Source organism: Galeopterus variegatus, unplaced genomic scaffold, assembly GCF_000696425.1.
Source record: "Galeopterus variegatus unplaced genomic scaffold, G_variegatus-3.0.2 Scaffold526, whole genome shotgun sequence".
Lineage (NCBI taxonomy): Eukaryota > Metazoa > Chordata > Mammalia > Dermoptera > Cynocephalidae > Galeopterus > Galeopterus variegatus.
The window spans coordinates 91,164-106,953 of NW_007726637.1; the positions used below are offsets into that span (position 1 = coordinate 91,164).

At 56.3% G+C, this 15,790-nt stretch overlaps 2 protein-coding genes across 2 annotated transcripts in view; both read right to left on the reverse strand.

Moving 5' to 3' along the window:
• TMEM161A (transmembrane protein 161A) overlaps window positions 1-127 on the reverse strand; it is a 10,327-nt gene extending 10,200 nt beyond the window's left edge. Inside the window, exon 1 of the mRNA XM_008569724.1 lies at window positions 29-127. Coding sequence (XP_008567946.1) covers window positions 29-84 — 56 coding nt within the window. The 5' untranslated portion in view covers window positions 85-127. The remainder of the gene's footprint in view (window positions 1-28) is intronic.
• Window positions 128-6,324: 6,197 nt separating this feature from the next.
• Window positions 6,325-15,790, reverse strand: part of LOC103588117 (myocyte-specific enhancer factor 2B-like) — a 32,699-nt gene continuing 23,233 nt past the window's right edge. The window contains exons 2-9 of the mRNA XM_008569728.1: window positions 10,420-10,502; window positions 9,673-9,876; window positions 8,195-8,329; window positions 7,556-7,703; window positions 7,260-7,393; window positions 7,074-7,167; window positions 6,812-6,923; window positions 6,325-6,550 (exon numbers count right to left, since the gene is read on the reverse strand). Of these exons, the coding sequence (XP_008567950.1) occupies window positions 6,325-6,550; window positions 6,812-6,923; window positions 7,074-7,167; window positions 7,260-7,393; window positions 7,556-7,703; window positions 8,195-8,329; window positions 9,673-9,876; window positions 10,420-10,473 (1,107 nt within the window). The 5' untranslated portion in view covers window positions 10,474-10,502. The remainder of the gene's footprint in view (window positions 6,551-6,811; window positions 6,924-7,073; window positions 7,168-7,259; window positions 7,394-7,555; window positions 7,704-8,194; window positions 8,330-9,672; window positions 9,877-10,419; window positions 10,503-15,790) is intronic.

Sequence of the window (15,790 nt, forward strand, 5' to 3'; positions counted from 1 at the left end):
CTCCTCCGCGCCCAGGGGCGGGGCTCACCTGCCGTTGCAAAGCAGCCAGCGCGCGAAGGAGCAGTGCGGCGCCAGCCTGTGCATGAGGGTGGCAGTGAGCAGGGTCACCACCAGCTGCACTCCGAGGACCGCCTGGGGGAGGGGACATGACGGGCAGTGCTTGCCAGAGGGTCACAAGCTCCCTCCTGCAGAACCCAGGCTATTTATAGCGAAGCAGGCCAGACCGGGGAGCGCGGCCTCCCTGGCTCCAGAGGCCTTACGGAGGGGCCTGTGGTGATCCCGGACTCAACCATCTGAGCGTCTGCTGAGCGCGGACCTCCATCTGGCCCGACCCTGCCCCCTGTCAGAGGCCAGCCCCCCACATCTCTGGCTGGAGCAGAGGCTGGGGTTCGTTCGCGGGTATGAATGTCCTGGCGTCTCGGTTTTGTCTTCTGGAAATGGGGTGTTTCTAATTTGCTTCATGTATTCGTCACGACGACCTTCCGGCCCTACCACGAGCCCCGCGCACCCAGTGAAAGCGGCTTCCCTCCCACTGCCCTCTGCGCCTCCACTATGCACCAACCGCGTCTCCTGTTGGCTCTTCTAAGTCTCTCCCACCTGAAATGATCCCCGATGGCTCCATCACCCCTCCTCTCTTTGTAATCAACCTCCTTGGGAAGCCATCCACGCTTCTGGCCACTATCTGTTTCAGTATAAAGACTTAGACGTTTGAGTGGAATAGGTTTTTTTTTTAAATTGGAATCTTCTCACCAAGTTCTACATAACAACCTTTTCGACAATAATTCAGAACACGTTTTCATGTGTACTTATTTTTAAACGTTTTGGAAAAAATCAGTCTGATGCTAAGCTGGGTTTTCCTGCTTGAATTCAGCAAATACCTATCTGCTATGAGTAATTATGTAAAATTATGGGCTCAGGAGAGCTGTCTACTAGTATTCTAGTATTGTAATCAACAACTTAAACGAAATAAAGATTATGTTCATATTGAATATTACAATTAATTATTAAAATAATCCTTTAATCAGGCAAAAAAAAAAGCTAACTTAAATAGAAAAAGCTCTGGTGTGATGGATATCAGAGCTAAGAACTACTGCTGAGAAATCCATCGTTAAAATAACTGACCAAGGGGCCGGCCCGTGGCTCACTCGGGAGAGTGTGGTGCTGATAACACCAAGGCCGCGGGTTCGGATCCCATATAGGGATGGCTGGTTGCTCACTTTGGTGAGCGTGGTGCTGACAACACCAATCCAAGGGTTAAGATCCCCTTACCAGTCATCTTTTAAAAAAATAAAAATAAAAAAAAAATAACTGACCAAGGGGCCGGCCCGGTGGCGCACTGGATGGTGCGCCGCTTGGGAAGCGCGGCGGCGCTCCCGCCCGAGGGTTCGGATCCCACATACGGACCGGTTCCCGCTAACTGGCTGAGCGAGGCGCAGGAGCGACACCGAGGGTTGCGATCCCGTTGCCGGTCCCCGGTCCGGTACGGGGGCGACACTGAGGGTTGCGATCCGTTGCCGAACACGGAAAAAGACAAAAGACAAAAAAAAATAAAAAATAAAAAAATAAAAATAACTGACCAATATGATATTTATTTTCTCTATGCCTTTGACTTATAAAGTGAGAACAGAAATCTTTTCTATTTTTATTTTTTTGGCAGCAGGCAGGTACAGGGATTGAACCCTGGACCTTGCTGTTATCAGCACCATGCTGTAACCAACTGAGCTAGCCGGCCAGCCTCACAGAAGTCTTTTTTTCAGTAATGAAATGAGGTTGGAGGCACCATCTTCTTTGTCTCCAGATCCTCATTGCTCGCCCTACCCTCCAACCAAGAACAGACAGGCCAGCGGGCACTACTGACCACGGCCGCAGGTCAGCAGGCCGCTCCAAGCCCAGTGGGTGGGGGCTCTCTGTAGCCCTGTCCTTTCTCCTAGAACCCCAGTGCCTCCTCCAGGCCCACCATTCCTGCGGACACCGCCCTATGCCCCTCTAGGTGGCTCAGGCCCTTCCCAGTCTCACGATCAACCCCCAACTCCGCTCTGCAGCCAGCAAGGCCCTGAGGACCCAGCTGGAGACCACCCGACTTCATTACCCGGCTCTATCCACAGCCTTCTCTGCACCCAATGAATCGGGTCTCAGAGGCCCTCCTGGACCCGCGGGTTCTTCATCGCTGACCCCATAACCCTCTGAAACCTCCCAGGGAGGAGACCCCTGGTTCACACTGCATGCCAGCACCTCGGCCAGGAAGGACAGGAGTAAGGAGAAAGGGGGGGGGGAGGAGTGATGCATCGCTCCACCTAAGGCTCCCAAGGTCCATCCAAGGATGTTCCTCGCCTCCCGGCCACCCAGCAGCCTCCAGTCTCAGGGTCAACTCTCTGCAGATATCTCCGAGAATCTTCCGGAGCCCACGTCCCTCCCCTGTTCAAATCCCTTCCCTGGACGTACGACCTGAGAACCCTGCTAAAATCAATGCGACTTTCCTCCATCCTGGTCCCGAGAGCCCTTGTCCTCACCGCCTACAGCCTCCCACACTCCGTCCAGGCTCCAGGGCTGTGCCTCCCTCTGCCCAGGCAGGACCTCTCAAGGCTGCAGGGGTCCCGCCCTTGCCCGGCATCAGGCCGGCCCATAGGGGCTGAGCCAAGTGTGAAGAACACACTCAACGGGATGGGCCCAGAGCCGCGTGACAGCTGTGCTGTCCCTGATTCTGAGACCCTCGTCCGGCCTGAGGCCACCAGACTCCCTCAGCCGGGCCCCACCTCTCAGGGCTCTCCCTGCCCCTGCCCTACACCCCGATACCCGCATGGACTCCGACGGGCCCCGTCGGTGTGGCCCCACGCTGCTGCAGGGTCCCCGTCCCCAGAGTGGGCCCCGGCGGGACCCCAGACCACCCCGGCAGTCTCCAGTTTCCTCTGCGGGACAACGACCACGCGGCAGGACCCCAGGCCCCTAAAGCGTCCGCAGAGGCTTGCCAGAGCCCCCAGAACGCTCAGAGGCATCCAGTCCCCTCCGCACGACCCCCGCAGAGGCTCTGCAGCGAGACCCGGGGCCCCCCGAGAGGGACAAAGTCCCTCAGCAGGACCCCAGGTCCCTCCGATCCCCACAAAGGAAATTGAGCACTGACCATTCCGCCATCTCTGCCTACGGAGGTCTTGAAAATGCATCTCTCAGGTCTCCACGGATGCCCCAGTGCTCAGACTTCTGTCACCGTGTTTGTGCCCGGGCCACTCTTCCCAGGGGTTCTTCCAACCAGTGACTGTGATCCTGAAAGACTAATAGTGACATTGGCCCTGGTTGACCTCACCATGGTGTCCTTGTCTGTGGGTGTCTTTAGAATGGCTTCCACACAACCCTCCCTCCTCCTTTACAAGGGGAGACCCACAGAGCAACGGGGACGGAGCGGGGGTCTGACCCCAGACGCATTCATGGCCCAGGACTCCTTGAGCTGTACATGCACAATCACACACACACACACAGCATGTGACACAGCCCTCCCTGTGTCACATGACCTCTCTCCCAGACCCAGAGCCTGAAAACACGGGGTCGGTCCTCCAGAAGGATTTAATTTATCACTGTTTCTGTTTTATTTCTTACGCTTGGCTGGGGAGCGCCGAATTCGAAGCCCACCATCAGACGCCACCTGGTGGCAGATGGGAGAAGTGCAGCCTCCCAGGGATGGGGAAGTAGGACCAAGCCCACCGGCCCTTAGAAAGCAGCCCACGTTTCAACGCGTCTCACACTGGACGCTTAGTCTAAGGGAACTGATGTCAGTGACTGGCCCGGCTTCTTGTCTACCGTGGGGGTGAGATCCAGAGCCTGGGAAGGAGCTCTCTCCAGCCATGCCTCGGTTTCCCCCAAGGCACCTGCTGCCTTTGCCCCACATCTCCTCCCCAGAACCTGGTCCTGTGTCCGGTTGCATAAAGAGGCTGTGACTGTGACACCGTGTGTGGGGGGCCACTGGGTGGGCAGTGCTTTACCCCATGAGGAAGGCCAAGATCCTTGTGATGGGGAGGTCCCCAGAAGGGTAGGTTACCCAGGTGGAGATTTTGCACCCGTGGGCTGATGCCGCTGTGCATGTGACCACGGTGCTGCTGGGTGTGCCAGGGGCTGCATGCTTGGCCCGACCTTCAGAGTCCGTTGATCACTGGAGCGGGGCAATGGCGCGCCCCTCCTCTGAGTGGTGGGGGGACAGAAGGGACCAGGAGGGGACTTAGGGCCTGAGTCTGAGTTGGGTGGAAGAAATCTCTTCAAGTCACCTAGGCACCCTCTTCCCTTCACCCCCACCTCTGAGTCATCCTCGAGTCCTGGTGGATCTGCCTCAAACACCCACAGAATGCCACTCCTTGGGCCACTGCCCCAGCCCACCTGCCCCGGGAGCCCCGGGAGGGGGCTGTTCCACACTTTGATCATGCTTTGTCCCAAGACTGAGACACCAAAGCTCCAGCTTTGAGGGTGGCCAGGACTGGGAAGGTCACATGGGACAAACCCCAGCCGAGATGACACTCTATACACAGTCACTTAGGCAAGAGTCCCCATCTCACAAAAAAGCTTCTGCCAAGGGCCAGCCCATGGCTCACTTGAGTATGGTGCTGATAACACCTAGGCCACAGGTTCGGATCTCACTTGGGAGAGCGTGGTGCTGACAACACCAAGTCAAGGGTTAAGATCCCCTTACCCGTCACCTTCTATAAAAACAAACAAAAAAAATCTTCTGCCATATACATCTTTAGCTCTCCCCGTCCCGCTCAACGGAGCCCGAACCAAAGTCTTGGCTGCGGACCGGGGAGGGGAAGGTGCTGAGTTCCAGAGGCCGTGACTGATTTTGAGGCTTCTTATGCACGGACTGTGTGCGCTCACAGGGGAAACTCCACTGCGGGGCGCTGCGGTGACAAGAGGGGATGAGGGTCTTGAAATTGTCAAGCTGCCCCGCCCACCTCTGTCTGAGCTGGGCCAATCGGCTGTAGCTTTAGCAGAGTGTTGGGGGAGGGGTGGCGGGTTTTATAAGCGTCGATGCCAACACAGTGTTTTCCATCTTCCTGTCCAAGTGTGTGACCTCCACTCAACAAACACTGTGTCTTGGCTCACAGTCAGAGGCCCTGTTAGCTCAGCTGGTTAGAATACAGCCTTGTACTGCTAAGATCACAGGTTCGGATTCCCGAATCGGCCAGCCGCCAAAACATAAAAATAAAACGATACAAATGGTACCAGTTCGCAGTCACAGCCACTTTCCGGCTTGGGACAGTGCAGAAGGCTTCCTGGAGGAGGGGGGAGTGAAGCTGGGCCTTGGAAGGTGGGAAGTTTTTTTTGTTTATTTTTGTTTTTGGTTTTAATTAAAAAAAAGATGACCGGTAAGGGGATCTGAGCCCTTGACTTGGTGTTGTCAGCACCACGCTCTCCCAAGTGAGCCACGGGCCGGCCCTTGGGAAGGAGTTTAGAAAGGAGGCGAGCTGGGAGTTGAGGGAGGTGCTGCGGGAGGGAAGACCAGCATGGTCCTCACGTTGGAACTGCAGGGGACGGGAGGTAGGGGAGACGGGAGACAGGGGTAGAGTGGGGTGGGGTGTGCGGGGCAGCTGAGGAGCTCAGCTTCCTCCTAAGGATGAAGAATGAGGGATGAGGACGAGCCTCAGACAGGTGATCAGGGAACGGCGTGGGTCAGATCTTCAGTGTTATGATCCCTCTGAGACCAATCCGGGGGTGGCTGGGCAGGACGTGTAGACACTGTCTCCCGGTGGCTCTTTGCTGGGAGCTCCCTCTGGCTCCTGGGCACCCAAACCCGCCCTCTCACACAGGCAGTTTGCACCTCCCGAGTGGTGTATAAACGCCCTGCTCCCCCCCCCCCCCCCCCCCGCCTTTCGGGTGGGACGAAGTCGCTGGGTCAAGGGGGGCTCGCGGTTACCCGCTGGAGGGTAAACAGAGCAGCCCCCCATCCCTGGGGTGGGGCCCCTCGATGCCGTCCCCAGGGCGCCCCCGCTCCGCACCCCTCCGCCCGGCCTCGCTCCCGGTACCCCGTGCGCCCTGAGTCGTCCCCTCAGGGTCGGCTTGTGGAGGGGGCACCCTAAACCAAGGCGAGTAAAGAATGAGGCCGTTGGGGAGGGGGACTCTGAGCAGCGACAGTCTCGTCCACGGACGCCACGCGTGTTTTATTGGTGGAAACACACACAGGAGGGGGAAAGAGACCCCCAACGGGGGGTCCGAATCCAGCGCCCCCTGCAGGCCCCCTGCAGAGGGAGCTGCAACTGCTGGCCCTCCGAGAGAAGGCCTGAAGGCTGGGTCCCCGCGTACCCCCGCCTCGCCCGGCGAGGGGACCTGGCCGGGGCCACCTGGTGTCCATTACCGGGGCCAGCCATCAGCCGAGGGCAGCCGGCGCAGAGGAGGCCCGGGCCGCAGGGGTTCTGCCAGGGACCGGGCAAGGAGCAGGGGGTAGGGGAAGGCCTTAGGAAAGTCGCCGGGGCCCCCGGGGGCCGGCGACAGGCGCTCCGACTTGATGCTGAGTGGGGGGGTCGGCGGGGAGGTGCCGCGGCCAGGGGGCCCCTCCTCGCCCAGGCTGCGGCCCCCACTGCAGGGGGAGAGAGAGAAGCGAGCCGTGAGCCCAGCGAGGAGGGGAAGGAAGCCCGGGAGGTGGCATGGTGTGGGCAGAGGCTGGGCAGGAGGGCCCTGGGAAAGGAGGGGATGGCGGTCCCTCTTGGGGCCTCCAAAATAGCCGCCCACCCGCACCAAGAACCGCCGGGAGGGGCCGCACGCAGTACCAGGGATGGCCACGAGGGGTCAGCAGTAGCTAGGGGCGTCGGAGAACCTGGGCGCGCGGTCAGGGGCTTACCTGGGCTGGGCGGGGGCCGCCGGGGGACCGTCCCCCCTGGAGGACTGCCAGGGAGCCAGGGTGGGGGGCTGCAGCAGGCCAGGGGCCGGTGGAGGGTCTCCCAGGCCATATTCTGATGGGCAGGAGGGGTAGGCTCAGGTCTCAAGCTCTCCTTGACCCCCTTGCAGAAGCCTGACTCACCCCACGGGCCACTGTTTAGTCCTGGTGGGTGGGGGAGCAGGCGTGGGGACACTTCCCAGGTCGGGCGAGTTTGGAGTGTTACCTGGAGGGCCTGCGGGAAGAAAGGGGAAGCTCCCCAGTGGGGGTCCTGGGGCCGCAGTGGAGCACGGGCTCTGCAGGCTACTGTAGAGGCTTCTCTGTGGGGAGAGAGGGTGAAGAGGAAACTGAGGCCCACACCCAGGCCGCCTTGCTTGCCCCATTAGCTCCAGCACACCCTCTCCTCACTCACCGGAGTGCTTAGCCCCCCTCGGGCCCCGGCCAGACCACCAGGCAGGTCTGGCCTCCGGCCCTCTGCAGCCAGGTACAGCGGGGGTGGCGTCTTGCTGGTGAGGTGGCTTGGTGAGAAAAGAGGGTGCGCCAGTCCTGGGGAGGAGGAGACCCCCAGAGAGAGGGTAGGCCATGTCATCTAATGAAGTCTGAGGTTGAGTGGTGACACACACAGCCAGGCAGTGCCAGAGCCAAGGTCCACACACACCAGCCCCAGGATGCCCCCAACCCCACCCAGGGCCTATGTCCCACGCTCACCTGGAGGCCCGGCTTTGGGGGCTGCAGGCCGGAAGGGAGATGGGCGGCTCTGAGCAGGCAGGGCCTCCCCGAGCCCACTGGGGTCACAGCCTGGTGGGGGCAAGGCTCCATACACCATGTCTGGGCTGGGCATAGTGGGGGCTGCTGGCTGTGGGCAGACAGGCAGGATGGGTGGGTGGGGGCGACAAGTCCAAGAGAGAAAATCCCAACAATTCAGAGGCCAGCCTCTACCTTCAGGAGGCCCTCGCTTCTCCTCCCTCTGAGCTCCCTATCTGCCCCTCCCTGTGGCCCAACCCCACAGGCTGCAGAAGTCTGTGTCTGGCTCTACCTTTTCTCAATAGCTAGGTCCGGAGCTGAGGCCTGTCAGCATAAACTTGGCACTGAGGGGGCTGCCCAGGGTGTTTGATAAATCAAAGAAATAAATAAGGATCTGTTTGCCTGTTGAACCCTTATTCATCCTTCAAAGCCCCAGCTACAATGCCCACTCCTTGAGGAAGCTTCCCCTGTCCACCCAGGCAGACTTGCCTCTAAACTCCAGGCTCCCTGGCCCTAGGTCCTTCTCTCAGCCCCAGCCTCAATCACTGGGGCCTAGGAGGTGGGGGGAGGGCACCATTCACTGTGGGGCAGGGAGTCACTTACATAGAGCCGGGGCCTGGGCAAGGCTGGGTCACCCCCATCACCTGCCAGCCTTCGCAGCTTCTCACCCGGCCCCTCAGGCCCCTCGTCTGGCTCCAGCTCTGGCCCATCAAGACCCACACCCCTCCGCTTCAGTGTCTGTGGGGACAGGAGATGACAAGGTGTAGCCTCATCCTTTACCCCAGCCAGGGAACCCAGTTCTATGGGGTGGGGAGAGACCTTCCCCACCCAGCTCTGTGAGTGGGGTAGAGTGCACGCCTGGCCTGGTCCAGCCAAACCCCATTGACTCTTAATTTCCAACTGTGTGCGACAAAAGGACTGTCTTGCCTCAGAACCAGAGACCTATCCAGGTCACACAGCAGGGGCTGAGATCTGCACAGGCCTTAACAGGACTTGGGCACCTCCATTCTGCCCCCATGTGCAGCCTCAGAGCGTGGCATGCAGTGGCTGCTTAACAAGTGTCAGCAGATGTCCTGAGCTGCCTTCCCCTAGGACCACAGAGTCCACACTCCTGGGCCCCTGCCTCTCTTTTGCCAGCTTCTCCCTCCTCTCCCAAAACATTGGGGGCTCCCAGATATGGTCATGAACCTGCTGCTCTCTCCAGCTGTATGACTTCAGCTTCTGATCTGGGAAAAGATTCCCACATCTACAGGGACAGTGATCGCTCCCCCACTCTGGGTGGTGGGTGTGAGGACTGAGCCAGCTGCTGCAGGGCCACTCCAGTCTCTTTCTCCTGAGGACGCAGCAGCTCAGACAGAAACACTGCTGGGCCTCGGTGAGGTTGGCCTACTTTGTGGTGTCTTTTATTCTCTGTTTCTGTTTCCCTCTCTGTCTTTTTCTGTGTGTGTGTGCCTCGGTCTGTCTCCCCCTGTCTGTCTCGGTGTGTGTGTCTCTTTTTCAGTCTCTTTCTGTCTCCTTCTCTCTCCTTCTCTGTCTCTCACAATCTCTGTCTCTCTCTTTCTCTGTGTATATATCTCTGTCTCTGTCTCTCCCTCTCTGTCTCTTTCTGTGTGTCTCTCTGCTCTGTCTCTCTTTCTATGTGTCTGTCTCTCTGAGTATCTCTCTCCTTCCCTCTATGTATCTATCTCCCTGTCTCGGTCTCCCTCTGTCTCTCTCTGTCCCCATTTATGATGGTAGGAATTTAAGAGCACACTCAGTGAAGACAGACCCAGGTTCAAAACCTGCCTCCTCCACATTCACTGTGTGACCTTTGCAGGTGGTGAGGACTCCTCCGAGCCTCATGTCCCCGCCTGTAGGAGAGGGGGATCATCTCCTCACCACATAGGTGACAAAACTAAATAAGATGCTGTGTGTGAGGGTTGCATAGTCAGCCCTCAATGCACAGTGGTTGATGTTCTTGATTCTGCTGTCCAGGCAGCTGCCTCTAGAAGGGACCCTCTGTTGCCCCAAACTTGCTTTTACCAGCAGCAAAGCCAGACACAATGCTTGCCTTTTGTGCAAACTAAGAGTCCCCAGGGTACCTCGAGGATGTCGGCGTTGGTGCGGCTCTCATGGGGCTCGCTGTACTCGGTGTACTTCAGGAGCACGCGGTCCATGTCGGTGCTGGCGTACTGGAAGAGGCGGTTGGCGCTGTTGAAGATGATGAGGGCGATCTCACAGTCGCAGAGCACGCTCAGCTCATAGGCCTTCTTCATCAGCCCGAACTTCCTCTTGGTGAATGTCACCTGGACCCAGGACCCACAGGGGCGGGAAGAGTGTGCGAAGACGAGGATCGGGGGTGGCGTGGTGGGGCAGATTGCTGCTCAAACATGCCACACGATTTTGTACCTTCTGCCTGTGCTGTTCTTTCTGGCTGCACTGCTCCTTCTCACTTTGCAACCTGGCAAACTCCTATCGGTGCTTCAAAACCCAGCCCAAAATTTCCCTCCCTTTTGGGAAGTTTTCCTGGGCCTCCCAAGCAGAGCCCACACTCTCTCTCTGGGCTCCCCCACTTCTGTGCCTCCCTCTGGTCCAGCTCTCTGAGTTGGGTGTGTCTGTGTCGAGCTCTGTCTCCCCTGTGATGGGGCTCCAGTCATTAAGAAGAATAAATAAATGAATGATCATGAAAATAAGCAAAGATTTCATTTTAAACTCCTGACACTGCTTCAAGGATCCTCAGGCCTCCTCATCCTCTTGCAGTTCCTCAAATGGCCAGGCCTTTGCCCAAGCCGTGCCCCTGCCAGGATGCCTTTCCCCCAGGCGCTATTTATTCCACCCAGTGAACTCACCTGCCGATTCCTTTGGTCCAGAATGCGTGAGATCTGAATCTTTTTTCTCCCCATCCTCCCAGGCTGGGTGGAACGACCTTGGTCTGGGGGAGAAGGGGGCGAAGACAGAATGTATGGGTGAAGAGAGGGGAGGAGCACCCCAGCCTCCCCCTGTCCTCTGCCTGCCACTGCCAGGCACCAAGGGGAAGATGATGCAGAAAACCAAGGCAGGCTGGGTCACCCCTGCAGTCCCCACCCTCGATCAGCCCCAGGATGCAGGGATGCTCAATAAACACGTTCACACCAACTCCATGTGAGGAGAAGGCTGACCAGGAATGGAAAAGCTGAGTACAGATGCCCCCACCCTGGGATCTGAAGCAGCAAAACACTGGACTGGCTGGCTGGCTCAATCAGTTAGAGCGTGGCCTTGTAACACCAAGGTCAAAGGTTCAGATCCCCATACCAGCCAACTGCAAAAAAATGAAATAAAACAACACAACCCATCGTAAAAATAAGGCCAAGGACTTGGATCACTGAACTAGCCAGCCACCAAAAAAATAAAAATAAAACAACACAAGCTGGTGACCATGAGACCTCAGCTGCGCCTGACCTCCTGGGCCTCAGTTTCCCTGTCTCCGCAGGGGTGATAATAGTGACAGAAATGAGCTAACCCACATGAGGCATTCAGATCTGTCCAGCACACAGCAAGTACCATATACACACGGTTATGATGAATATTGGCAGCAGTCTAAAGTCCCCAATGGGCCAGGCTAGGGGCCCACCAGATGCCAGCACCCAGCAGTGCTCAGCAAACATCGGTCATCATATCAGTGATCCCAAGCCACCAAAAGTCAGAAGGCAGCATGCGTAGGGGCTCATGCATGCTGAGCTGCCACATGGTGTGGCTGGTCCAGGCAGTGGACATGTTCCATCTCACTCAATCCCATTCCATCTTACTCAATCCCACAACAGCTCCCCAGCTCCCCAAGACCAAGATCAAGGGTTGTGATTACAAGAAAACACATATCAAGCATTGCACCAAGCATGGAAAAAATTCTAGGAGGAAATGCTCATGATGGCAGTCACTGCTGAATGGAGGATTACAGGTGAGGTTTTTTTTCCCTTTCTTTGTAAACTGAAGTGAAATTCACATAATGTAAAATTCACCATTTTAAAGTGCACAGTTCAGTGGCATTTAGCACATTCAAAGAGTTGTACAACTGTCACCTCCATTTAGTTCCAGAACATTCTCATCACCCCAAAAGGAAACCCTGTCCCATCAGCAGTCACTCTCCATCCCCCCTCCCCCAGCCCCTGACAACCACCAATCTGCTTTCTGTGTCTATGAATATGAATGTCTGTTGTGGACATTTCATATAAATGGAATCATACACCATGTGGCCTTTTGTACCCTCCCCCACCCCCCCTTTTTTTTCTTTTTGGTGGCTGGCTGGTACAGGATCTGAACCCTTGACCTTGGTGTTATAACTCCGAGCTCTAACAAACTGAGCCAACTGGCCAACCCTTCCCCCTTTTTGACTATCTGAATTTTCTAACTTTCTCCCTTCAGTGATTATAAATTATTTCTGTCGAAAAAAAATTTTTTTCAGAGAATAATAGAAATTCCACCCCTGTTCCACCTTCCAGCAGGAGGACATGGGGACACCCTGGAAAGGCCTCTGGCTCTAGGTTGGGGCCTCAGGTCTGCTCGGTGACTTGGGAGAAAGCCTGGACGCCCCCTCATGGGGATCCTGGATCTCTATGGTAGGGGTCCCAGAAGGGATCACTTGGGGAGGGGGGCAACCAAGGCCCACAGCATGCTGGGGTCCAGGCCTCTCCCAGTGCCTCCATGCAGGGTTCCACGGAACAAAGGAATCACATTGCCTGTCCTGCAGTACCACACCGATGTACAGACAGCCATCCCAGGCCCCTGAGACCCCAAATGGATGCATATGTAGCCTGCTGTGTGACCTCAAGCACACTCTCCACCCTCTCCGGGCCGGGTCCCTGAGCCTTCACAACTGTGCAGATCCTGCCCGGACCATCGGCCCCAGCCCCCAGCTCTGGCTTGACTTGCTAAATTTAACCTCCAGGGCTAATTTTAATCCCCAGCCAGAATCGGGCACGTTCCCACGGCTGGGATGTGTAGCCCCCACCCTGCTGGGTCCCTGAGGGCTGGATGGGGGCACTGGCCCAGAGGTCCCAGTGCCAAGATGACTCCGGAAATGTCCCCCACACCTAGGGTCCCATGAGAGCAGAGGCCAGGGTAGGCCTTGGACCTGAGTGTCTTGGGCCTGGAAGACCTGACTCCAGCCCCTTCCCAGTCTGTCCCCATTTTAGACATGGACACTGTGACTAGAGCAGGGTTCACACGATGGGAGAGCCCCAAGAGCCAGGAGCTTGGAGGGTGGGGGGGTTTCTTGGAACTGAGACCCAGGAGCCGAGACAGGAAGCGAGTTCCAGACAGAAGGAACAGCAAGTGCAAGGGGCCTGAGGAGGGACAAAAAACAGCAGAGGTTGGAGTCAGTGGGCAGGGTGAGAGGTCACTGAGGCTGGGCCACTCTGGGCCTTCGGAGCTGTGCGGAGGACTGTGGATTTTGGCCCAAGAGTGATGGAGAGCTACAACTGCATTTTGAGCAGAGAAGGGCTGGAGCTTTGTTTATCATTTTCAAACTCGGCTTGTGGCTTCCGTGGGGATCAGGATTGTTGGGGGCTGGGGTGGAGATGGCAGGAGCCTGGAGAGGAGGCCAGGGCTGTGTCCATCTGCGTGGAGACTGGGGGGTGGGGCCCCCCCTGTGCCAGGCCTGTACCTCACTCTATAAGTCATTCTATTCCAGGGCCCTTTGGGTCCTCCAGAAGCCACCAGGTCCTTTGTTACCTCTGGAGCCAACTCTGACAGGTACAGATGAGTTCATGCAGGTGTTTGACTGTCCTGACCCCTGATGATGCTGGAACCCCCCCTAATCCCATCATCCCAAAACCAAACTCATCCCCCACTTTGGCCCATAAGGGACCTACCCAACACACAGCTCTGATCGTGGCCCTCCCTGCTGTTCCTCTGGACTCCCACAGTCCCTGTCCTTCCCCTTTGGTTCTGACTGCATGGGGCTGGGGGTATGTGTATCCAGCTTTGTTTCACCCAGACTAGAAGCCTTTCTGGATCAGGCCCAGGAATGGTCAGGAAAATCTGTTAAGTGGAGCAGGTCAAGAGAAACATGACTGACCTCCCCCCCAGCTTCCCTCAACAACTTCCTCTCAGACTCCCCTAGCTGATACCCTGCCCAGAAATACACGCGTATGCAAATCCAGCCACTCGGCGTTGACCTGTCTTGGGCCCAGGTGTGAAGGGCCAGCCAAGGAACGCGGAGGCGGACGAGGCGGATGCCCTGGAGTGTGCATGTATATTTGTACTCACATGCAAATCCCTGCCCAGAGCTGCAGACAGACCCTGGTGGCCCATTCTCCAGATGTTGGTGTGATCGGAACTGCTGGGGGAGGTGGTGGCGTGTGCTGAGTGTGTTGGGCATGAGGGGGGAGACTGAGGTTTGGGGAGGAGTCTTCTGTACACACATACCCTCCCCATTCCCCCCTTGTCCAGAAGGCAGAGGACTTGCGGCATCTGCCCAGCACAGAGGTAGAGAGGTAGACCCATATACCTGCGGATAGGGCAAGGAAGAAAGACAGGAGAAATCCAAGAAGACTTCTCAGGGGAGGAAGCATGTTGTGGGGCCTAGATGCAGAGGCTGGATGGGGGCTTCAGCGGATGGGAAGAGGGGATAGGCATTTGCAGGCGAGAGTCCAGCACCTCCCCACCTCTTTCTTTGCACCCTCATACTTAGCATTGATTAAGTATCAACTTGTGCTAACCACTGAGCTAAGCTGACCTCAAAAGAAGTAGAAAGCTCAAGTAGACCAACAACCATAGAAGATTAGAAAACTGACTCGAGGGGCCGGCTGGCTAGCTAAGATGGTGAGAGTGTGGCCTTGTAACACCAAGGTCAAGGGTTTCTTTCCTGTACCAGTCAGCTGCTAAAATAAAAAATAAAAAAATAAGGAAACTGATTTGAGATCTACCATTAAAAAGGCAACAGGCCCAGACGGTTTTACAGCTATTTTATCGAACCTCAAAGAAGAGGAAAGTCCAACGTTATTTGAACTAATTCAGACCTTTAAAATAGATAGGAGCTGCCCAAGTCATTTTTATGAAATTCCTTTATGTCAAAACCTGACTAAAAAACAAGAAAACGAAAAAAAACCCTAATTCCAAAAAAAGTACTGACCACAATAGAGGCCGTGTTAGGCAGAGATTTCAAGGAAGTCCTCTCTGAAGCACAGAGATGACCATGTGAGGAAAGAGTCGGCCATGGGGAGATGTGGGGAGAGGGTGATCCTGGCAGGGGTACCTGAAAACACAAAGGCCTGGAGGTGATCACGAGTTTGGCATTTTAAAAAAAATCCAAGAAGTCTGTATGACGACAGCAAGAGCAAGGGGGAGAGAGGAAGGGGGGGGTTGGCGGGGGTCAGATCACACAGGGCCACATGGGCCACAGAGAGGAGTGTAGGCTTTACTCTGAGGGCACTGGGGAGCCATGGAGAGTGTGGGAGCAGGGGAGGGTTGGAATAGGATTTTACAGTTTTCAAAAGCACCTCTGGCTCTCATGAGTTGCTGGTGGGAGGAGAAAGAGGTATAGCACTTGGAAAACTGTCTGGCATCTATTAAGTCTGAACAGATGCCTGTGCTATGACCCAGTGATCCCTGTCCTCAGCATTCTCTCAAGAGAAGTGGGGCCATGTTGTACCAGAAGACAAAGACAAGAATGTTCTCAGCAGCTGCATGCATCTTAGCCCCAAACTAGAAATGACCCTAATGCCCTCAGTAGGAGAATCAGTAAGTACTTTCTTGTAGGTTCTGCAGTGGACTATGACACAACGCAGAAAAAAGGATGCACTCTGGCTCCATGTCACAACACAGGTGAATCTCACAGGCTACATGTGACTCAATGATGCCAGACTCCAGAGGGGACACATGGTGTGATTCCATTTACACGGAGTTCCAGAATAGTCAAAAGTCACCTATAATGATGGACATCAGCACAGAGGCCATGCTGGGCAGAGGCTGTGACAGGGCAGTGGCCCAAGGGGGTAGTCCCAGGGTTTGGGAATCTCCTGCTCCCTGACCCAGAGTCTGGGGACATGGATGTGCTTATTCTGTGCAAATGCATCGAGCTCTAATCCAATGAGTTGTGTGCTTTTCTTAGTGTGATTTATCTCAAGAAAAGGATATTTTAGAAAGCACCCCCCTCACCCCACCTGCTCATGGCTGCCATGGGGAGAAGCCTGTCTAGGCAGGGGTGGGGTGACAGGAAGAGGCTGGGGCAGGGGTTCAGGGGGG